At 41.3% G+C, this 22,680-nt stretch overlaps 3 protein-coding genes across 4 annotated transcripts in view; 1 reads left to right on the top strand and 2 right to left on the bottom strand.

The window, feature by feature from the left end:
- st3gal4 (ST3 beta-galactoside alpha-2,3-sialyltransferase 4) overlaps positions 1–2,993 on the bottom strand; it is a 30,001-nt gene extending 27,008 nt beyond the window's left edge. The window contains exon 1 of the mRNA XM_061073150.1: positions 2,753–2,993. The gene's annotated coding sequence lies outside the window, so the exon portion shown is untranslated. The remainder of the gene's footprint in view (positions 1–2,752) is intronic.
- A 5,962-nt stretch (positions 2,994–8,955) lies between these two features.
- On the bottom strand, positions 8,956–10,579 carry LOC133003788 (toll/interleukin-1 receptor domain-containing adapter protein-like). Its single transcript, XM_061073602.1, has 3 exons — positions 10,481–10,579; positions 9,581–10,150; positions 8,956–9,251 (listed from the first exon to the last, which is right to left on the bottom strand). The coding sequence occupies exons 1-3, from the start codon at positions 10,554–10,556 to the stop codon at positions 9,115–9,117; spliced, it is 783 nt and encodes a 260-aa protein (XP_060929585.1). The 5' UTR covers positions 10,557–10,579; the 3' UTR covers positions 8,956–9,114.
- Positions 10,580–11,739: 1,160 nt separating this feature from the next.
- srpra (SRP receptor subunit alpha) lies at positions 11,740–22,602 on the top strand. 2 transcript variants are annotated; one of them, XM_061072706.1, is made up of 15 exons: positions 11,740–11,813; positions 11,940–12,077; positions 12,343–12,426; positions 13,084–13,247; positions 13,808–13,968; positions 14,056–14,218; positions 14,621–14,780; positions 14,896–15,014; positions 15,114–15,235; positions 15,329–15,415; positions 16,782–16,954; positions 17,868–18,081; positions 18,249–18,412; positions 20,621–20,719; positions 20,805–22,602. In XM_061072706.1, exons 2-15 carry the CDS (start codon positions 11,955–11,957, stop codon positions 20,931–20,933), a joined length of 1,962 nt encoding a protein of 653 aa, XP_060928689.1. In that variant the 5' UTR covers positions 11,740–11,813; positions 11,940–11,954; the 3' UTR covers positions 20,934–22,602. The 2 variants fall into 2 exon arrangements, with proteins under 2 accessions (XP_060928689.1, XP_060928688.1); XM_061072705.1 differs by having other exon boundaries at positions 14,053–14,218.
- The last annotated feature ends 78 nt before the right edge of the window (positions 22,603–22,680 follow it).

Genomic DNA, 22,680 nt, shown 5'->3' with positions numbered 1-22,680 from the left:
TATTTAACTCTAAGTTGGCAAAGAGTTGGTGTCAAAACAGAGGGTCAAAATGAAGTGTATTTGAATCAAATCTCGAAGTGTAAATGTAATAACATTAACTCTTTACTTTCCACTCTGAACTCTGAACCTACACAGACACACACAGACTGAAGCAGAGACAGACAGAATCCTTGACTTGTGAAAACTGAAGTTTGAAAATAAATGTGTTAACCAAACATGACCTCTTTATTTCTGTGAGCTTTATTTTTTCATTGATTTTAGTAATTAATAAGAACTATCTTTACACCTATGAGAGTTAATAGGAGGTTTACACTTGTTTAGTTAACAAATGATCCCATATGAGAGTTAATGTCTAACTCTACATACGAGTGTTGAGAAAAACTAACTCTGGTTAGAGTGAAGAAGTCTTACATTTTAAGTCCAAAAAGAGTCAATAATAACACTTAAGTGGTGTTCCAGTACTAACTCTCCAAATAGTTAAATAAACACTGTGATGTGAACCCATATAGACACAGTCGAAATCACAAATATAGTTGAAATCAAATCTGACAGTTAGTTTGGGTCGATTTTGCTGTTTACAGTATTACTTCCTTGTTAACATGGTAACAGACTTGCATGAAGAAGGCAGGCACTGAATTTCCTCAGGAAAGGCGTTCTAACAGCAAGCAGGGTTTGTTTTTAGTGTTGACCTTGGGATGTCGCGCAGTGTTTGAGATCTGAGCTGTTTAATCTTAGTGGAAAGAAGCAAAGGGTCCAAAATATGAGAAGTGAAAGGGGAACTAAGAAAGAGTCAAGTCTCCATGAAATGTATATAAAGCAGAGGCTTCTTTTAAACCTCTTTTGGCTTTCGTTTGGTTAATATACCAAGAACCACATGTAAGGATATTCTAACCACTAAATGTGAAGATGAGAAAGTTTGACTAATTGATGGATTTACCCATTTAGGGAACCTTGTGATCAAATGTGAGCCAAGTGATTAACTTAAACAATTATAATATGTAAATATATTTTTCACAAAGGACCATTCTACAAATCAGGACCTTGAGGCAAAGTAACCCTTTGGACTGAAGTTGTGGTACATTTGCATATTCTGTCCTCTGATAGTTATTTAATTTGACCAACAACTTTAGTCCAACATCTCTAATATCGTTTTAATTTGATAAATCAGTAAACACCCTGGTCAGGGACTCTCCATGGAGCCCGTGGGCATTTCACTGTGCACTAACAGACACCAGTGCACCAACGTATAATTACATTTGCCTGAATGTTTGGAGGTCAGATGTGTGCTCATCTTTTCTTTTTTTTTAAGTCATTGACTGATTCATGCTGCAGAGGGTATATCATGGTGTTTTATCTGATTTGGTATAAGTTGCCCTATGCTAAATATCTCTAAGCACCATTGAATGCACTGTCTGAGGATTAAAATACCCTCTCTTTTGTAGCTGCTGCTAGAGAGGCTGTGTACAGCAGCCTGGCAGATATAAAAGAAAGGAATTCATTATCTCTATCCATCTAATCACATTTTCTGTACCCTCTGGTCTCGTGGCAAACGTCAACAAGGCCGATTTCCCAACAACCATAGACACAACTCCAACGAACGAGTTTAACCCGAGATCTGCTTCCCACCGCTTCCACTTTGGTGGAGTGTGTTTTTGTGCCGGATCCAGCTGTGAACATCAGTGGTACAGGGCCAGAAAGCAAGAAGGATTTCATCATATGAGAGGGACTTCACTAAAAGCCATCTGTACTGTAGTTGTCACATGACTCATATGAGCAGTCTGAGATCTTCTTCAGGTCCTGGGCTCTTAGATTAACTTGATATATTTAAGAAATTGCTACCTATGAGGTTGACACAGGTATGAGTGTAAAATGAAGCCTCCTTTGCATTGTCTGCTTGTTAAGCTGTCCTTGTATGTGCTGGTTGCACAAATGCACAAAGTGACAACTGTGTTTGCCCCAAATGACTGTTCAGAGGGCATGTTCGACTCGGCTATCACATCTTTTTGTGCCAGAATGCAACTGATCCACTGGTTCAAGGACGGGTGTTTCAGAGCAGAATCAATACTGCACAGGGGGAAAAACATGGTCTGTCAGATAGATTCAATGTGAAAGATATATCATGACGGCATATCAGGGACAATAAAAACTGCTGTAAATCAATGAATGCGGTGCAAACGTTTAAGTTAAATGTTCGATCTACATGTCTTTTTGCAAAGAACGAGCAAGAATAGCACAATATATAGGTATATATTTAGATTTCCTAGTGATAAGACATTACTGATGTTAACAATGAGACAGTTTCCCGCTGGTGGGCTCTGAACTATAAGCCCGAAACATTTCCCACTGTATAATTTCCTGATTATTACAGAGGAAAGGGGACATTTAAAGCCCAGAGGTTTACAGCCAGACTCTTACTTGAATTCCACTTCCTAGTGCCTGTGATCTCAGAGAACATAATAACGGTCTGTGGTTGAATAAAGTCAAAGTATGTCATTATCCCATGTTGTCTTCTCCCATGCTGAAGCCTATCTAACCCCCTATCTAAAGCAATCATACTGACCTAAAGACACACAAATCAAAGACATGTTCCAGCCAAATCCAATTGGCGTCTTGTGATCCAGTTACCACTGATCAGTTGCTGTGTTTTTTATGCCTCTCACTGCAAAGCATGTCCAACACAACTCCTGACACACACACAGGGCTGGCAGCTCCATGTTCACTCCACGGGGGTTTCTAACAGTCTTCCACTCACCAGCAGCGCGGAGGAGCAGATCCGGATCCCGTGTGCCCACAGCACTGTACCGATGCTGCTGCTGCAAAACCAAGTTCGCCTCGCTGCTGGTGACATTCACGACGTGGGGAAACACACAAAAAAAAGGACAAATTGTGCGCGCACCACAGGAAAAGGCAGTGATGCGATTGCGGAGGGCATCGACCTCCAGCGGAAACAGCAGCGCACGCCCGCACCCCAGGCTGGCTCAGCGTGCGTGTGAGTGGCACCGAGTCATCGCGCACACGCAGCGGCTCCTCCGCCTCACTTTCCTGTTGCAACGCGTCCCCCCTTTTTCCGCCTGGTGCAGGGACGCATGCGCAAGTGGGTGCACCTCCGTTGGCTGATCCAAATACCATAGCTGTAAGAGAATGTACTGTATGTTTATATGTATGTATGTGTGTGTGTGTGTGTGTGTGTGTGTGTGTGTGTGTGTGTGTGTGTGTGTGTGTGTGTGTGTGTGTGTGTGTGTGTGTGTGTGTGTGTGTGTGTGTGTGTGTGTGTGTGTGTGTGTGTGTGTGTGTGTGCGTGCGCTGGTGGTGTTAGTGGAGAGGAAAGCATGTTATGGGACATGTGCACCATGGGACCTCCAGCTTCTTATCTGTAATTATTTGGCCCATACATGCGTCTTCAGTCCGAGTTTTATTGCAGAGGGGACAACATCTGGAAAGCTTAGATGTTGGCTGGGATTTTTTTTTCCTTTTAAGCCTTGACATGACTGTTCATTGTGAAACACAGGAGTCGAAGAAGTACACTGCTCAGATCTTGACAAAGGCCCCACAATAAAAGTGTAAATATAGTACAAAAAAGTACAAGTGCAGACATGTGTGTTTAGTTTGAAAATATATGATTAGAATATCAAAAACAGACCAAAAATAGAAATTCTCATTGGGCAGAATCTCCTGATATAAGCAAAGTAAAAAGAGCTCAATAAAGAAAGTCCCATACTATACTATAAGACTTTATACATTCAAGGATGCAACTGTTAGACCAATGAGACAAGCATAAACTGTATTGGAAGAAGGAACATCACTAAATTTTCAGCGAAAGATGGGGGTTTATTTCCACTACTCCTGGCCAGTTTAATTTTTAATAATATATTCAGATTATTATTATTTTGTATATATAAGTATACATACGTAAGAATGTTTGAGTCTTGAATTGAGTAGAAGTATGAGGCTTTAAAAGTAATTACTGGTGGAAAGTACTTCAAAACTATACTTAGTAGATGTACCTATAGTTTCCACCACATGGGTTAACTGCAGCTTCTGCCATCCTGTTTTTGGCTTTTATTTGACTTTGTTGAATATTTTGGAATATTCACCTAATGTGGCCATTTTGAGACGTTTTGTTCATGTGGCAGAAATGGTGTATTTTAAACAAAAAGATGAATGCAGTAAATTATTTAAGTTTAAGTAAATGACTAAAATTCGAACTATTATTCACTAGTCTTCACTCTCACACTGAAAACTTGTTGCCCGTTGTTACCCAGCTATGTGCCTATATAAGGCCCAGTCTGTGAGTACTTGGTCTGGTTGGCCGGGAGGAGTCACATGATTGCGCTGAGTGGGCTGTAGAGAACACCTTAACCACAAGATTGAAAAAGGTTTGAGCTGTAATGTGGTTATTGCATCAAAAGTTAAATCTAATGAACTTTGCTCAGGCAGTTCCAGACACATCCGAATACCGCAGTTCCATAGCCCTGGGGCTGACAGTCACGGTTGAAGCTCACACAGGTTAATGAACTTTACCGTGTCAGTGATCCCCTGATAATTTATGACATCTGCAGAGCCTCGTTCCTGTTGGCTGTGATTTTGTAAATTTCTGTTTGTAAAGGAGATAACAATGTGTAGCCTAGGGACAGCTTAAACATGAGCCTCTATCATGATAACGCTGCACACAGAGGACGTATTTACCAGAGAAATGCTAAATCTTGTCTTTATTGACAACTATTTTTTAAATTATTTCCAATGCACGTTTTTTTAAATATCTCCTCTAATGTATCTGCTGGTAACGACATTGTTTTGCTCAAATTCAAACATGAAGATTGAACAAATGTTTGCATGGCTCTGGATCAAGGACAGTGTTGGGGTTCTGTAAATAACACGAGAGCCTGAAGCATGCATGCAGCAGCATTATCAAGCTGTGGCGTCCATGTAAATGCATGTCTGACTCAACAAAATGCAGAACATGGTCGCGAACAATTAAAACCATTTTAGGGGATTCTTTGGTTATGTTTTAGATGGCATAGTTTTGGTGTAAGTGTACGTACATGGGTTGAGCACTCGTCTTCCATTTTGTATGTAAAATTGTGCGCTGGCTTTCAACATGCAGTCCTCTCATGTCTCATTTGACCTACATTCACCGGGAACCCAATAAAATGTTTGGATCTGCCACTCGCCTTTAATTAACCCAGCTGGTGTTTCGCTGCAGCTTCATGAGAGCTGACTTCACTCACCACAGATAGAAACGTCCAGGTCAGTACCACCGCGGCCACCAGAGACCACCGTGCCTACTAACAGCTAAGTGCTTTTCCATAGTGTTGGTGGTCCGAGCACACCATCCTGTGGCCAGTGCTCGCTCTCTCTCTCTCTCTCTCTCTCTCTCTCTCTCTCTCTCTCTCTCTCTCTCTCTCTCTCTCTCTCTCTCTCTCTCTCTCTCTCTCTTCTTTTCTTTCACTGCTTGCTTTATTTTATTTTTCAAATTGCTGGAATGCTGACACAGCATTTCTGCTCAGGGGGATTTCCAAGACTCAACTAATTTAATTCTGTCAGCTATTTAATCTTAGTCCTAATCCTAAAAGTCTGCATTTGTGTTTAAGTCATATTTAGTCGACTTCATCCTTTTTTGCCTGGGGAACTGACTTTCACATACAAGATTTAAAGACCAAAACTGTACACCACTTAGTTTGAAGTTCACCTGTAACTTGAAGAAATAGTTCAGCATTTTGGGAAATGTGTTAATTATCTTATTTTGCCTTTCCTACACACTCATGTCAAGCTGGTTAGCTTAGTTTAGCATAAAGACTGCAACTCTGGAGAAACAGCGTTCAGCAGTAAAGTGCGGTGTCACGCAAACTGAAATAAATATCTGGATGTAAATGTGACCATCTTTGATCACCTAGTTACAAAGACAGACAGTGCGTTCGTCCAATCAGTGAAAATTCTTGTCGACAAGAATTGTCATTGTGTCTTGTTATTTGTGTTTTGTAATTTGTTTTTTTACTTCTTATTAGCTGTAGTGTTTTGTGATATTTTTGTTGTGTTTTCCCCTATTAGTCATTGTGATTTGGATTTCAGGGCTACCGTATAATTGTTGTCCTCTTAGAATGTAAGAGAGAGCCAGTCTCCCCTAACAACAATGTTATTTGTAGATATAGTAACAGACGGTTGTCGATATTTCAGCACAATTTTTTCCATGAATGAATGTTCTATTTTGTCTATATGTACATATAATGCATTGTCATTATATGAGCAGCTGTTTATTAATGGTGAAATGCGTCTTGATGTGAAAATCGCGCTTGAGTGTGTGTGTGTGTGTGTGTGTGTGTGTGTGTGTGTGTGTGTGTGTGCGTGTGTGTGTGCGTGTGTGTGTGTGTGAGTGGTGAGTGTGTGTGTGTGTGTGTGTGTGAGTGGTGAGTGTGTGTGTGTGTGAATGTGTGTGTGTGTGTGTTTGTGTGTGTGTGTGTGTGTGTGTGTGTGTGTGTGAGTGTGTGTGTGTGTGTGTGTGTGTGTGTGTGTGTGTGTGTGTGTGTGTTCCGGTGTCATCTGGAGGAGGATTTGTTATGATAACAACAAAAGCCTAGCAGAACATCTGTGCCTTTTAGAGATTAGTCTACATTTGTATGTTACAATGTTGGCTTGCCACTAAAGAGGCGATTATCAAGGGTCTTTTATTGTGGTCCTTAATGTCTGCTGGTGTTTAAGGGGGATGGTAAAGTGGGAGGATGATACAGCATTAATGAAAGTCAGAAAAAAGAGAACATGTAGCACTTCTTGGAGGCAGATGGTGCCTCATGAAAAAAACTTCCATCAAAAAAATAATAAAATGAAAGGATCACAACTGTTGTTTTCCAGTTGATTCGAATGAACACCTGATATTGTGCACAGAGTGGTCCGAATGCCAACTATCTGAGATGAAGCGCTGCCAGGAAGCTTGATTAAAAGGGTAAAGTACTGCCAAGGACATTAACCCATACCTAACACAACTGTAGGTTTTCTTTTCATTGGTCGGAGGTGAATTCTTCAGCATGTTCAGACGTTGTTCCAACCAGCTGTGCTTACAACACTCAGAACTAGGAAAATATTACAACCAGCAGACGTCTCACATTTAGCTGTGTCAAAGGAGTGAATTGTCTCAATAAATATCATCTCCTCTGGTTCTTTAAGTCCAGTTCAGTAAAAGGTTATATCACTGTCAGCCGTTTGTCATGGGTGGAGGGGGACTTCCCTTTAACTTTCTCCCTCTCTCACACACAACCACTCACACACAGACACAGACACAGACACACACACACACACACACACACACACACACACACACACACACACACACACACAGACACACACACAAACAGACACATACATACACACACATGCACAGTTGTTTCTCCATGACAATAGGACATTGCATAGACTTACATATATTTTTTGGAGACTTCTCTAACCTTAACCGTAATTATTACTCACCCAAACCTTTCTCTTAACCTAAACCTAACCTTGAAAATAATGTATTTATCGGTTGATGAGCTACTTTCTGTTTTTTTGTCCCCATCAGAAAGACAATTTCCCATAATGTGAATGTGTGCGGATTTAGGTCCTGGCATCTTACTGTAAACACTCTCAATTCAATTTTACTGGTAAATACACCACCTAGTGGTTAACTTGATCTGTAACACTTTCAAATATCACCTTTAAAAGGAGAATCACATGCATGTACAGCGTTCTACTTCCCATTTCTCAACAATTCCCGTTTGCAATTGCAAACTACTTCTCTAGAGCTGATATGGGAAACCAGCTAGTGCTGCCATAAATAAAACAATTCCTGTTAGAACATCCTTGCCACACATCCAGTGTTGATTATGCTATAAAAGAGAGAGAAAAAAAAGCTAATTTCAGAAGTAGCAACCCAGAAAACTGTTGATCCAATTTGAAAAATATAATTCATTTTGTAACACACAAATTTGTTATTTTTTTAATTTGTAATAATCAGGTCGTGGGTGGGAGAGCCTTTCCCTGGAAGGAGAAGTAGTTCAGTCTGGTCAAGGTTAATTTCCAGGTGGTGTGCAGACATCCACTTAGAGATATCAGACAGACAGGCAGAGATTCGTGCTGCTTTCAGATTGGGGAAAAGAGAGGATAAGTTGTGTGTCATCAGCAAAAAGCCATGTGAGTGAATGACAGAGCTGAGACAAGAGAGAAGAGGATGGGACTCAGGACGGAGCAGTAGTGAGAGGACAAGGTTCAGACACAGTTCCTCCCGAAGATACCCGGTAAGTACGGTCGTTGAGGTAGGATGAGAGCAGGGAGAGAGCAGAGCCTGAGACACCCAGGGCCAGAAGGGAGGAAATAAGGATCTGGTGGTTCACTGTGTCAAATGCAGCAAGGAGGTCTAGAAGGATGAGGACAGAGGAGAGAGAGGCTGCTCTAGCAGTGTGAAGCTGCGCAGAGACAGAAAGGAGGGCAGTCTCAGTTGAGTGGCACTGTGGCCTGCCTTGAAACCAGACAGATGAGGGCCACGGAGGTTATTATGGTGAAGATAGGAGGAGAATTGATTAAAGATAGCTCACTCGAGAGTTTTGGAAAGAAAGGTTATTTAGGAACAGGTAATGTTTAAAAGTTTGATTTACGTTACACAGAAAACAATGATAAATAATCATGATGCATTAAGAGGAACCAATTAAGGAATTAAGGTACCTTCCTTTGTCATACGTGGTTTAAGGTTATGGCAGAGATGTGAATGCAGGTAAAGCAGATATTACGCAATATAAAGGAGACCAAAATGAAACGTCCTGATAAGTTGGGGATTTTTCTGGGTTTAACGATTGTTGGAAACATTTTGTATCATTACATCAAAGAAAACATGTAACACAGGTCCAGTCACTTTTAGATATTTTAATGAAGAATTGTTACATATTATACATCTTTACATATAACACAAAGAAAAAAACACTATAGACACTCAATACTTTCCTTAACACGATGTGATTAAGACACAACTAAAGCCAACAGCAGCAGTGTTTTCTATCACTCTGAGCCTCTTGTCCTTCATCGTGTGCTTAAATTACTGTTGAGGATTATTTCAGCCAACATCATTAAATCTGTCAATTCTTTTCTGCGTCACTTTCAGAGTGAAGTCTCAGTAGGCTCGTTGTTTGAGATCAGCTCGTCTCCTTGTGAGCTGCCCTCCCAGCTCAGTCCGTTGTGAGAGCTGTCCACATTGGAGTCCTGTGTCCTCTCATTTTTAACCTGGTCTTCTAGGTCTGGAGAGGAAAAATGAGAGGATGGTATTAAACATGGATTCTCCTCTAGATCGGCCTGCTTCTCTTGCAGATTTAATAAACCACAATTCTTATATGCTTTCATTTGCATTTGTTTGTTTGCTAACAGTATTTTGCAAAAACGATTTTTAAGAAATCAGGCATATTAAGGGAGCTGATATTTGTGAGTGAGTGCAATTTGATGCAGTTCCAAATAAAAATCCAGATCTTGTGACTCTGGTTTCATCAGGTGACTTTTGGGGCTTGACAGAAAAAGAAAGAAAATATGATCATGAATGAAAGCTTGTGCACGGAGCTCGACCATTACTCACAGTTGAGCACCGTGCTGTTGATGAGACTATATCCTTGGTCAATGTTCCTGCTCAGGTTAATGTAGAAGAAGAACTTGATTTCCTGAGGGTACTTATCGTGGGATAGGTTCTGTATCAGAGGAATCAGTCGCTTGGACATGGGCCCCTCCGCCAGAGCCTGGTGCATCATGTACATGCACCACTCTTCCTGCAGGAAATCAGGAGTGATGAGCAGAGCCTGCAAGTGGCTCTCCTGCATAGCCTGGCAGAATTCTGTGAAAATTGGACTCCCTGGACAGGTGTCCCTTTGCCAGAGGAAACACCTGAGGCTGCGTGGCGAAGCCTCCAGGAAAGAGACCAGGTCCTTGGCCTCCTCAATGTCACTGTCGGCGAGACTGTGGCACACGAGCAAGTCATATTTTCGTCTCCATCTCAGGTGTGAGCTCAGAGCAGACGGCGGATTTTGGGGTTCAGATGATGATGATGACAATGATGTTGATGTATATGAAAATGATGTTAATGTCTTGCTAGCTTTTTCTTCATTTTGGGATGCCGACGATATTCTTGATTTCAAGAGTTTTCGGAACCAACCTGAAACGAGAAAGACTAACTGCATATTACTAACTTAATTACACTTCTCTAAACACAAAACACAATCAGCTCTGCGTTATCTGTTAAACAGCAGCACCAGATAATACTAATGAGCTAGTAGCTAAAGTGGCTACAGTACAACTGAGGTGAAAACAAATTATTCTTTGTTTTTGCTGGAAATTAAATTGAAAAACCAACCCCACTATCATGCTTAATGACAAGTTAACAAAGGAAGACAGGCTGGTTAAAAGATAATGACCCAATACATTTGAACAAAAGAACCCGATGGTTAAAATCACATGAGTGCAAATGTCTGAAACCACAACTTACCATGCATGTTGTTAACATCGTCATGCCTCTGTCTTCTCTCCAAAATCCTTCTGGCTAAAAATATCAAATAAATCATAAAACGTGGTAGCTGAACTAAGAACTGTGCAACAGTCTTCCCTAACTGAAAGTATCAAAGACGAAGTGAAAAGTCTATCGAGCGTTAGTGACATCACCAGAAAAAAATAAGGAAGGAACTCTGCATGAATTCACATGCAAAGTGACGCATTTGTCACAGTTTATGGAGCAGGCAGTTAACCCTTTGTCAAAAGGAAACATATGGACAAATAAATTAACCTTAATACCTAGTACTGGTGTTTCTCAATAAAAAGGACATTCACAGCCTTGAACACTGCTGCTTTCTTATCTGGATGGTATTATGACTGAAGTTAACCGAAGTGAAGAGGAGCCAGCTGGAGAACTGTTATAATTGGATCTACATTTATTCATCGTGTCATGTCACAACAATGCATTTGAATCTTCCCACCTGATGCCAGTAAGCCCTTTAAAAAACAACAGAGGCAATTAATTTCCTTAAGGACTTTTCTGATCTTGTTCCTGCACAGAAAACTGTGGATTATACACCAGAATTTTTTTTTAGTAAGTTTGATCTATGCATTAGATATGGAACACTCTTCTATATGATTGTATGTTATGTACTTTTAAATCTTATCTCATTTTAATTCAGCTGAAAGTATAAGAGTATGGGGCCAGAATTAAGGGGAAAAAAATGAGAATGACTTAATTATGATTTGAATATCATGAATGAACTTTTGATAATAGGCTATAACAAATTACTAATGGCTGCCTTAACAACAAAATTCCTCTGAGTAAGTAAGTAATCCTTTGTTCTTGACGTTTTCAACTTTATTCTTGACATTTTGGCTTTATTCTCTGTAACTAAAAATGTATTTTAATCTCAATATTCTCACTTTATTCTCATAGTACAATATGAAAAAATAAAAGGACCGAAAATATAAAAAGCTTGAGGATCTGTTATAACAAAATAAAAGACAGACAATAATTTAATTTGAGAAAAGCTTCGGGAATCTTTAATAACTAAATAAAAGACTGACAAAAATAATCATAAAAAAGCTTTTAAATATTTCATAACAAAATAAACGAACGACAAAACAATTAAAGCTTTAGAATCAGGAAAGACTTACAAAATAATAAAATAAAGTTATAGAATCAAACTGCGCAAGCGCGAAGCTGAGAAAAACTATCCCCGGAAGTGTACGTCACTTCCTGGCTCGGCGTCTGACGTGTCTAAAGCCTATGGTCTGAAGCAGTTTCGCACTGGTGGTGGATTTTATCATCTTTTAAGAATTACCTGGTAAGTGTGAACCGTGTGAGCAGGTGTCACCGGTGTTGCACACATTCCCCGGACCGGACACGATCCTCGGTGCTTCCGGTTCACTCTGTCCCCCCCTCACAACCCCTCTGTGTGCTTTTAATCCAGATACGTGGGGGCAAGATGCTGGACTTCTTCACCATCTTCAGCAAAGGGGGGATAGTGCTGTGGTGCTTCCAGGGAGCCGGGGTCAGTGAGTCCTTCGCGGGGCCCGTCAACGCGTTGATCCGCTCCGTCATCCTCCAGGTGAGACACGACCACCGCTGCCTGCTGTTGGGCTAACTCTCAGTTAGCAGCTACAGCTAACAGGTAGCAGCTGGTAGCTAACAGGTAGTAGCTGGAAGCTAACTGCGCAACGACAGTGGACTACAGTAGAAACTTCTAGAGAGTGAAGCAACCTGAAGTCACAATGTGTTGATGTAGAAACTAAATCCTGTCTTGTATGTGTTGTGTGTCTTGTGTGTGTTGTGTGTGTCCATCTGACATGTCACCAACGTGTGTGTTGTTACAGGAGCGAAGTGGGAATAATTCCTACTCTCACGAGGCCCTGAGTCTTAAATACAAACTCGACAATGAGTTCGAGCTCATATTCGTGGTAAGTCTCTCACCTACAAACTCAATGACGTCTCATTCCCTGTCAGATCATCACAGTTTAGGCACAAGACAAACATATACAACAAGAAATGGTATGTGTCTCAAATAGAGATGAAACGATGTGAACATGTTTTATCACGACACAATACACACAACATAATCTTAGTCCCACAACAGGAACAGCGGCTATGTGGCACCTGCAAAGAGGAAGTCCAAACCTAGGCAACATTAAAGAAATAAATAGATAAGTCATCTTGAAATACACAAGGAAATGTCAAAATACAAATAGAATATAAATGCTGTGGTGTAAACAGAACCTAAAGAATATTCCCAGTTTGCATATTAGACGATGAATTGCACAGATATATATGTGTATGAATGAGTGTCAGCATCAACGCAGTACTGTTAAAACACTGAATAAGTATCAGCTGAAGTGATTTCACCACGTTAAACTGTCAAATAATATATTCAATCAAAATAATAATGTAGCACCACGCCATATTAAATGTGCAACATTTACATTGAAGAATGAAGACAGCAAAGCCCAAAGGTCTGATGATTTTGACATGGAATAACCCTATTTTAAAATGGTTGAAACTGTTCATTGCTTATGTTGTTTTTGATAATTATTTGTTTTTGTAAATGATCATTACTCTAGGTGGGTTTTCAAAAGATCCTGACGCTGACATATGTGGACAAGTTCATAGATGATGTTCAGCTTCACTTTAGAGATCGTTATAAGAATGAGCTGGAGCAGAAGAGTGCGCTGAAGCTCCTTAACAATACCTTTGAGTTCCAAGACGACTTCACCATGCTTCTAAGGTAAAAACAGACAGGATCACACTGTATGCCTTACTTTTGATTGAACCAGTCATCACTAGCTCAGTAAACTGAAACTGTCTCATCATCTACTCTCTACACTGTGCCGATGGAGGGGAGGGGGAAGTCTTTGAGTCCACAAAACACTTCTGGAGTCTCAGGGGTAAACAGCAATGCCATGCAATTGAAGTCAATGGTGTGTCCTCTTCCAAGGCTTTGGCCAGTTGGATGACACCACACAAGCAGTATGGAGGCATATTGTGGTTTTTCTGTTGTTTTATTACGTCTGAAGAAGAGGACACCATTGACTTCAGTTGTATTGGATTCTGGTGCAACATGGTTTACTGCTGAGACTCCAGAAGTGTTTTATGGACTCAAACACTTCACCCACCCCCCCTATCGGCCTTCTGGTGAGTAGATAATGAGGAGAATTTCAAATTTTGTTGAACTATCCCTTTAAGTACATTAAGATAATTTGGACGTTGACCATATTTAAACCTTTCTTCACTGACCAAACCTTTATGTCCTGTTCATGCTGGCTCATATCAAATGTCTACCACCAGAGAGGCGGAAGAGAGCAGCAAAGCTCGGAGCAACGCCCCCATGCGGTCCTTCAAGGAGTCCGAGAAATCCCAAAAAACTGTGAAGTCCATGATTGAGACAAAGGGTGGGGACAAAAGCAAGGAACAGGGTGGCAAGAAGAATAAAAATACCAAAAAGGAGGGTATGTGCACTTTGAGGTGGTTCTTCGAAAATGTAACTTAATTTCAGTCTCAATCCTGACTTGATGTGATGTTCTCAACCTCAGCAGCTCCTGCAGCTGAGCCTGCCAAAGGTGACAAGGGCAAGGTCACATCCTCTGGGCAGAAGACGGTTGAGAATGGTAACCAGGGCTTGACTCCTGAGGAGGACATGCAGAAGAAGAGAGAGGAATTCTTTCGCAAACGCACTGGGGGAACTACTGAAAAACCCGTGTAAGAGAAAAGAGAGTAATATATGTTTAAAGAAAGTGCATCTCGCCAGCAGCAGCATAGTCCCACTGTCAAGCATCACTGTTAAATTACATTTCAGCCATCTGCAACGTTTAGATCCCCAAGTAGATCCTCAGCAGAAATTGCCTGATGTTAAAAAGCGTTAAGGGCAGAAACTGAATGATTTTACAATGAATGCATATTATGATGTGATTGTGTCGTTTGTCCCTATTAGAGTTAGAACCATAGTTTTAGTAGTTATGTGTTTTTCAACAGAATTACTAGAAATATATATTTAAATGATCACATGTGTTTTTAGAATTGCTCTGAGGTTTGTAAGTCTCCTGGTGTAAATGTCTGATTGCTTATTTCAAAAAAGCTTAATTCTATCATTCTCTCTTGTAGTAGTAGTAGTAAGTCTCCAAAGCCCCAGAAACCAAGAGAGAAACAAATGCGTGTTTGGGACAATGGTGGCATTAGCACCAAGGAGCTCGATTTCAGCAAAAGTAAAGGAGACGGCTCCACTAACGGTGTCGACCAGAGCCTGGAAACCAAAATGGACCCAGTATGTACACCACCTCCTCTCCGCTCCCTAGGAGGTTTCTAGCTAAAGAGTCATCAGTGATAGTCACATCAATAACAACTCAATTGAAGTTCTCAATGTGCTGGGTGTGTTTCAGGACATGCAGGTGAGCTCCATGGAGGGAGAGCTGCCGCCTGTGGACTACGAGTCCAGTGACGATGGGGAGATTGAGGAAGAGGATGAGAGAGTGGTTGTCAGTGGAACAAGCAAGCCAAGGTAAGAAAGTGTTCAGCATATTTTAACTTTATAACTTAAATGTTACTCCAATATCAGTTGTACTCTGACCAAGTACCAAACTTTGCATGTTCTCCTCAGCTCCAAAAAGGGTGGCAGCTTTGGGGGCATGTTCGGGATGCTGAAGGGCCTGGTGGGCTCCAAGAGCCTGAGCAGTGATGACATGGAGCCAGTGCTGGAGAAGATGAAGGATCACCTCATCAGTATGATATCACATCTCCCTCTCCCACTGTCTTGTCTGCTAGATGTGAGAGGGAATTCTCTGCAATTCATTCTTCTCCTTTATCATCCTGTAGCAAAGAATGTAGCAGCCGAAATTGCCTCCAAGCTCTGTGACTCCATAGCCAAAAAACTGGAGGGGAAAGTCATGGGCACATTCACCAGTAAGTAACTTTTACCATTTATCTTCTCTCTATCTACCAATCCTGCAAATGTCTGTCTGTATGTGACTCGCATATCTTGAGAACCGTTCATATAGTCGGCTTGTCGTGTCAAATGTGGCGTGATTCGGATATTACGCATTTTGAATAAATAGTGAAGAGTGGCTTGCCGTCAGTGGGGGCAGGGGGACAGTTAGTCCGTGGACCGAGTTGAACCAGTCTTCTTCTTCTGCGTCCTCAGATAAATCACAGAAGTTGATGGTAAATAGTCGGCAAGCAAAAATAGCCGCCTGATAACTCTTATAATTTTATATTTTTTATTTCACCAAAGTTAAACCACAACATTTGTTTTTTTTGCGGCAATGCTTTATATTGATAGAAAAGTTGTGAACTCTGATCTGAAGATTGTGTTGGCTGCTTAACAGACCTCTGAAATAAGAGACATGTAATGATCAGTAAATATACCACACATGTAAACAGTAATAAAGAAAATACCGTTTCACTTTGCTAAAAACATTGACTATAAAATCTTCACTGCAGATAAACCAGGTAGGATGAACAGTTTTCTAACTTCACTCTGCATCAAAGACTGCACACAACTACATCACACTAACAATAAAAATGTAAAGTATATTATACAACTGTTTGAGAAGGACTCGCTTATAACCAGGAATAATCCTGAATTGGCTCCAGAGCATTAACACAGGACAAACAAGCAACAGACACTTCACTAATTTAATTAAAGAACAAAGATCTTCACCCCCCCCTTTTTTATTTATTTTTTCTTCCGATGCCGAGATTCCTTGCAATGCAGCGATCTTCTCTGACTTCACTTGTCCGCCTGTGATAGCTCAGTTTTCACACTAAGAACAGTAATGTCATTATCATAATGAATTTTCCCCAAAGTGGTTTTGTATGATTACTACAGTAAGTTATGAGTAAGAATATGATCCCCCCCCTTGGTATCTTATACACAGGATGTGATTCACAATGTGGAATTTTCAGCCTTTGGATATAATAACTCTGAAACATCCAACATACGTATATTGTATATATTTCAAAGACCAGATACAGCTTTTACAACTCACACTCAGCAAGCACTTTATTATGAATATTGTATACATAAACATATACATATATACATATATTGCGTTTGGCCTCCATCAGCCTCAGTTCTCTGTGACATTGATTCCAAAATATTTTGAAAACTTCTTTTTAGATCTGCAGATCTTTCAGCCGCACATTCGTGCTGCCAATGTCCTGTTGCACCACATCACAAAGGTGTGCTTCTTGATTCAGATCTGAAGACTGGACACCATTGAAGTTAGCGTCATGTTCATGAAACCTGTGTGTTTGTGTGTGTTTGTAGCTGTGGCCTCTACAGTGAAGCAGGCCCTACAGGACTCGCTGGTGCAGATCCTGCAGCCCAAGCGAAGGGTGGATATTCTGAGAGATGTCATAGATGCGCAGAGCCAGCGAAGGCCCTTTGTCATCACATTTTGTGGTGTCAATGGGGTCGGAAAGTCCACCAACCTGGCCAAGGTGAGGTGTTGAGTGGGGAGGGACAAAAAATCCTACCACTTTCCTGCGAGTTCCAGCATAGTTCCTGTGGTTTGGAACTGTTCCTCCACACAGGAAGGCACTCCTAGTTTCGGGCCATACTCAATGTGTTTGGCCTTGTTTTATGAGATTGTGGTCAGTTATAACTCTGAGATAGAATTCACTCTCGGGCTTCCTGTGTTAAAATGTCCGCACTGAGGGCAATGTTTTAGAGTGAAGTGAAATGCATATTCTAAACTTGTTTCACCATTAAACACGACTGGGCAACATGAACACAATAAAATGTTCAATCAGTTGATACAGCTAATTATTACTATGCATTTCAAATTATTTAAATTTTCTTCAAGTTCAGGGACTTATTTCTCCTCCTGAAGTCGAAGAAACTATTTCAAAAATTAAAAACACTGAGGTACAAAATTAAAAAACAATTTTTCATTCTGCCTCTTACCCTGCCTGCATGTGAGATATACCCTGAACTGTTGTTATATTGTTACCTTGCTGATGGTTCAGTTGTCAAATAATTGAGTTAGTGTAAGGGTTGGGCAACAAAGAACCTGGTGGAGGAAATTATTATTTTAGCATTAAGAACATTTTACAATATTACATAAGTTATGAATAATAAAATATCTTATGATTTGATGTTTTTGTTACCAAAACAAATCCTTTATTACCACTAAATATTATATATGTTTCATATATTGAATAGACGACTCTGTTCTATCCAGGTGTCCCACTGTGCCGGCATGAACAAATACAGCTTTTATTTATTTTTGAATATAAAAAAATAATGAACTATACTCAGTATCTGCTCAGTACTACTTGTTGATATCTTACCTTGGAGTGTAACTTTTAAAATGTCAGTTGTTATGAACTAGATGTGTCTGTCTCGGTCCAGATCTCCTACTGGCTGATAGAGAATGGCTTCACCGTGCTGATCGCAGCCTGTGACACTTTTCGTGCCGGGGCAGTGGAGCAGCTCCGCACTCACGAGAGGCGCCTGAACTCCCTGCATCCCCAGGAGAAGCATGGAGGAAGGCCCGTAGTGCAGCTCTATGAGAAGGGCTACGGGAAGGATGCGGCTGGAATTGCCATGGAGGCCATTGCCTTTGGTAAGACATTTTCTCTCTAGCCGACTAATTATTTGAAGAAGAATGTTTTCTTGTTGATGCCACGTGTATACCTCAGAGATCCAGAGATTTGGAACTGGTTCATTTAACCCATAACGCTGCTGTGATAAGTGATGAGTTTTCTCTGTTTTGTCATTCTTCCACTCCAGCTCGCAACCAGGGCTTTGACGTGGTGCTGGTGGACACTGCTGGGCGTATGCAGGACAACGCCCCCCTAATGCAAGCCCTGGCCAAACTCATCGCAATCAACATGCCTGACCTGGTGCTGTTTGTTGGGGAGGCGCTGGTGGGCAACGAGGCGGTCGACCAGCTGGTAGGACGATCACTGACAAACTCAGTCTTTTTCTTTATGTTGGGATACATCACGTACTAACAGGAAAGTAACGCTGAGGAGAAATCTTCTGACTCAGTAACGTGAATACAAGTTTTCTAGGAAATGTGTTGCAAAAAAGATTTTAAAGTAGCATTTCATACAAAGGTCTGACGAATAGGATACAGCTCTCAACTATCGACGATCAAGGCAGAGCTGATGAACTCAACAACTTCTCCCTCAGGTTTAAAGCTCAGGACCTCCCTCAGAAAGGGACTGAGGCCTTAGACACTATAACCGCCTGTAATGCTTCCCAATGTCTGATAATTGAACCACAGCAAGTACAGTGTGTCTTTAGCAGAGTCTGTTACCAGAAATCTACAGGTCCTGAGGGCCTGCCTGCCATCCTCAGGTGGAAGTTTAGACACCCCCCCCTCCAATTTGCCTACAGACATGGGCGGAGTACAGAGAATGCGGTCCCAAGTGTGACGCATCTAGAGAACCCCAAGACTTACACCCGGGTCCTATTTGTAGACTTCACTTCATCTTTTAACACTATCCAACCTTACCTACTGGTCCAGCTGTAAATCAACATGCATGTAAACCCTTGTATCACAGAATGGTTTGAATCTTTACTAAACAACAGGTCCCATCAGCTGAAGGTAAATAGCTCACTTTCCAAGGTCAAATACTGTAGCACAGGTGAACCACAAGGCTGCGTGTGCTCTCCTCTCCTCTCCACGCTGCACACCAACGTTTGCAGGAGCTGCTGGCCAAATAATTACATGATCAAATTCCCTGGTGATACTTATGAGATTGACACCTTTTAAAGACTGGGGTGATAGTCCCAATCTAATTTGTAACATCAATAAAAGGAAGGAGATGATATTCGACCACAGAGAGGGGATAATCTGTGACAAAGTTATTGAGCACTTTGAATTATCTGGGCTCACAGCTGGACTGTAATCTGAAACGGAATGCCCATGTAGACTTTCTGTGTGGGAAGCGAGCTCAAAGGCTGCACTTCCTACACAGACTCGACTGTTCGGTGAGAGCACCAACGTCATGTGGATATTTAACGCCACTTGAAAGCATAATTAGATATGCGCATGGTTCAGCACTCTCACAGTGCAGCTAAAATAAAAAAATTGAGAGCATGGTAAAAAACGGCTATGAAGGTGACGGGTAAAATGGATTATCCTTCCCTTCAGACCATCTCCGGAGGTTCTGAGGTCAGACCTGTCACACAGGATCCTCAATGACCCGTCACACGTACGGTTCACCATCAGGCAGACGTTACAGAGCCTAGAAGTGTAAAACCAACCGGCTCAAGCTCTCATTCATCCCGTCTATCACAAGACTCAATAAGGAGACGTGTTCATTCGGTCAGGTATCTCAAAAACCTTTGCACTGTGTCTGGCACATTGACACTTTGGTTTGAAGTTTTTATCCCAGTTCTTGGATTCATCTTGTTCACCTTGTTATATCCTTTTAGTGTTTTATCATTATAAGTGTTTTTAGGGCAGATGCACTGTTTAACTAACTTTTGTACTGCATTACTATTCAGGGTCTTCATTATATGTCCTTGTGTACAGTCTGTCATTGTTTGTTGTATACTGTCCTGTTCTGCAGCTGCTGGAGCACTTTGGCCCAAGACAAATGTCCTCCATGGGACAATAAAGTATATTTGATTGATTTTGATTTGACAGCAGGTTTTCAAATAACAATGAAAATGACAATTAAGAGTTAGACCCAGACGATGTTCCTGCTGAACCACTGACCACAAAGTTCAGGGATGAGGCGGATTTACGATGAAAGCCGAATGTTTGAGCTTTCAAAAAGAAATTTGCTGCTTGTCTCTGATTCAAAGGCTGAGAAATCAAAGTTTTTGTAAACGCTGGCTTTTCTGTCAACTCTTCAGAAAACACTCATGTTTAAGGTGGTGGTTTTTAAATGGTGCTTCGTTTTTAGAATGCATTTTATTTGACATCTTAATGGGTTAACAGTATTAAATAAGAAAATGCTGTATGATTTAAAAAGGTTTTCTGTGAAGGAAACTCTCCAGCAGGGGTCAGTGTTGCTCCAGTTACCTCTGCACTCTTTCTTGTACAGATGGTGTTTTACTCCTGCTCCCCTAAATAGGGAGATGTGAAAGTCAGCACTGTACAAATTAAGCCCCTACTGAGTCCCCTCTCTTACTTGTGTCCTCAGGTGAAGTTCAACCAGGCTCTGGCCGACCACTCCATGTCTGACAGGCCTCGGCTCATTGATGGAATTGTTCTGACCAAGTTTGACACCATCGACGACAAGGTACAATCACGTTTTCCAGTGTTTGAGGCCGTTTCCTGAGTTATGACCGATTAGCAGAAAGCTGACACCACTGCATCTTTTACAGGTTGGTGCTGCCATCTCCATGACCTACATCACGGGCCAGCCCATTGTGTTCGTGGGCACGGGGCAGACCTACAGCGACCTGCGCAGCCTCAATGCCCGCGCTGTGGTCAGTGCCCTGATGAAGGCTTGAGCGGCCGCATGTGCCGCTGTAAGTTCAACGTCTCAAACAATGTGGTCACACTGCCCTGAGACGTTCCAGCCCTGCAAGCCCTTGTCTCTCATCCTTCTGTCCCCCCTGCTCTACTTTGCATCCAATGAAGAACTCGTGTCACGACCAGAACTTCTATCCTCCCAGTAAAGGACGAGTGAGCACTTTGACCAAGCTGGTCATTTTGCAAATCAAAGCCCCGGGAACCTACCGTTAAATAATTGGGCCAAACTGAAAAGTACCTCCATCAATGAAGTCGCATCCAAATGACATTTTTGCTACATGGATCTAGGCTGTAAATGTCATTAGTTTACTGGTTCACTCAGTAAAAGACTTTGACAACAAAGTCCACACCTGGCATTTTGTCAGTCACTTTTCCCCCTTTTTGTGTAAATGAGGTCAGGTCATGAAGGCTGGCTGGATGTGACATTTCAGCAGCTGCCGGTGTCTGAGGAAAGCTTAGTGACCATAGTGCCTATCTGTCTCCTGTCCTATCAGTTAACACTGTCACTACATAGGTGGTTTTTCCATCAAGAGTACCAAGACAGTTCAGGTGGGAAACCACTCCTCATCCAGTGAAGGTGTATGAATCTTGCTACATTCACACTGCTGCGTTTTTTAACCACGGCACTGCTGCTGTTGAATTCAGAGATCTTAAAAATACAGAAGTTTGGAGACGCTGTTGTCCCCGTTTTATTTTGGAAAACTCTGGGGCTAAAGAAGTTTGGAAACAATGAAGTAGACACTTAACAGCCTGCAGATTGAGTCTTTTAGCCTTTGCTAAATTGTTGGCGAGTAATCTCAATACCGCTCCGCTGTATTTGTTTTGCAATGACTCCCAGTCTTGTGTTTGTCTGCTTCCATGGCTGCTTAATACTCCAGTAACAGTTCCACCTGATTGTCTGTCTATTAACAAAAGAAATCCCTGCTCTTACTTTTTGCATCATGTGTGTAACCTCTTTCTGCAACTAACAACTGACTGCAGAGTAAACTATCTGCTTCCTGTGCACACTGGATAACGTATGCCCAGTGCACATAAGCGTTGGGTGATATGCGTTTTGGTGTATTAGTTTGGACAGGGACTAAAACTGATAGCCCAAAGGCCGGTGTGGATGGAGATTGCTTTGGTTTTATAATGGCATTTTAAAACGTAGTAGTGTGGATGTAGCCATAGAATCCATCAAGTATCAAGTCCGTGGATGTTGTAATTCTCTTGTTAAAAAAAAAAGGTAAAGACCAGTTGGAAGACTGAACCTCATTAGTTTAATTACAGCTAAACACACCAACAACTGTGGTACTAGTTTCAGATGGATTATCTCCCAGAGCTCCCCACCTAAATATCGCACTGAGAAAACATTTTCATCACAAAATGGACAACTTGATCCCCTGGTTTTATGAAAGAGGAAAAAGACTCCCTCAGTTTCATTAAAAGCAGACAAACTTTTTATTTCTTACCAGTCAGATCTTAGACTCCTTGGCCTTTATATTTATGTTTTCACTCATGATTCATATGAAGAAATGTACGTTTCAAATATCTCTACTCCCCCCTTTAATATACGGTAGAGCAATATGAGAGAATCAGGAGTTATACAGAAGATTTGAGCTAATTTATGAGAATGTAAACATTTCTAAATAAAGCTTCTATATGCTACGACGGCCTGTAAAGTGGAACTTGTTCTGTCATATGTTGCAGAGGCACATGCTCTGTAGCACCTCAGTATCACATTAC

The sequence above is a fragment of the Limanda limanda genome, chromosome 6, assembly GCF_963576545.1.
Source record: "Limanda limanda chromosome 6, fLimLim1.1, whole genome shotgun sequence".
NCBI classification, from domain to species: Eukaryota; Metazoa; Chordata; class Actinopteri; order Pleuronectiformes; family Pleuronectidae; genus Limanda; species Limanda limanda.
The sequence above is the reverse complement of the archived record's forward strand: the minus strand, read 5'-3'. Positions and strand labels throughout refer to the sequence as shown.

Coding starts and splice junctions, on each gene's coding strand:
- LOC133003788 (XM_061073602.1), bottom strand. CDS start 10,556: ATGATTTATTTGATATTTTTAGCCAGAAGGATTTTGGAGAGAAGACAG. Junction 10,151..10,480: donor CGATGTTAACAACATGCATG/GTAAGTTGTGGT, acceptor TTCTCGTTTCAG/GTTGGTTCCGAAAACTCTTG. Junction 9,252..9,580: donor CAACAGCACGGTGCTCAACT/GTGAGTAATGGT, acceptor TTTCCTCTCCAG/ACCTAGAAGACCAGGTTAAA.
- srpra (XM_061072705.1), top strand. CDS start 11,955: ATGCTGGACTTCTTCACCATCTTCAGCAAAGGGGGGATAGTGCTGTGG. Junction 15,015..15,113: donor AGTGGAACAAGCAAGCCAAG/GTAAGAAAGTGT, acceptor TGTTCTCCTCAG/CTCCAAAAAGGGTGGCAGCT. Junction 18,082..18,248: donor CATGGAGGCCATTGCCTTTG/GTAAGACATTTT, acceptor CTTCCACTCCAG/CTCGCAACCAGGGCTTTGAC.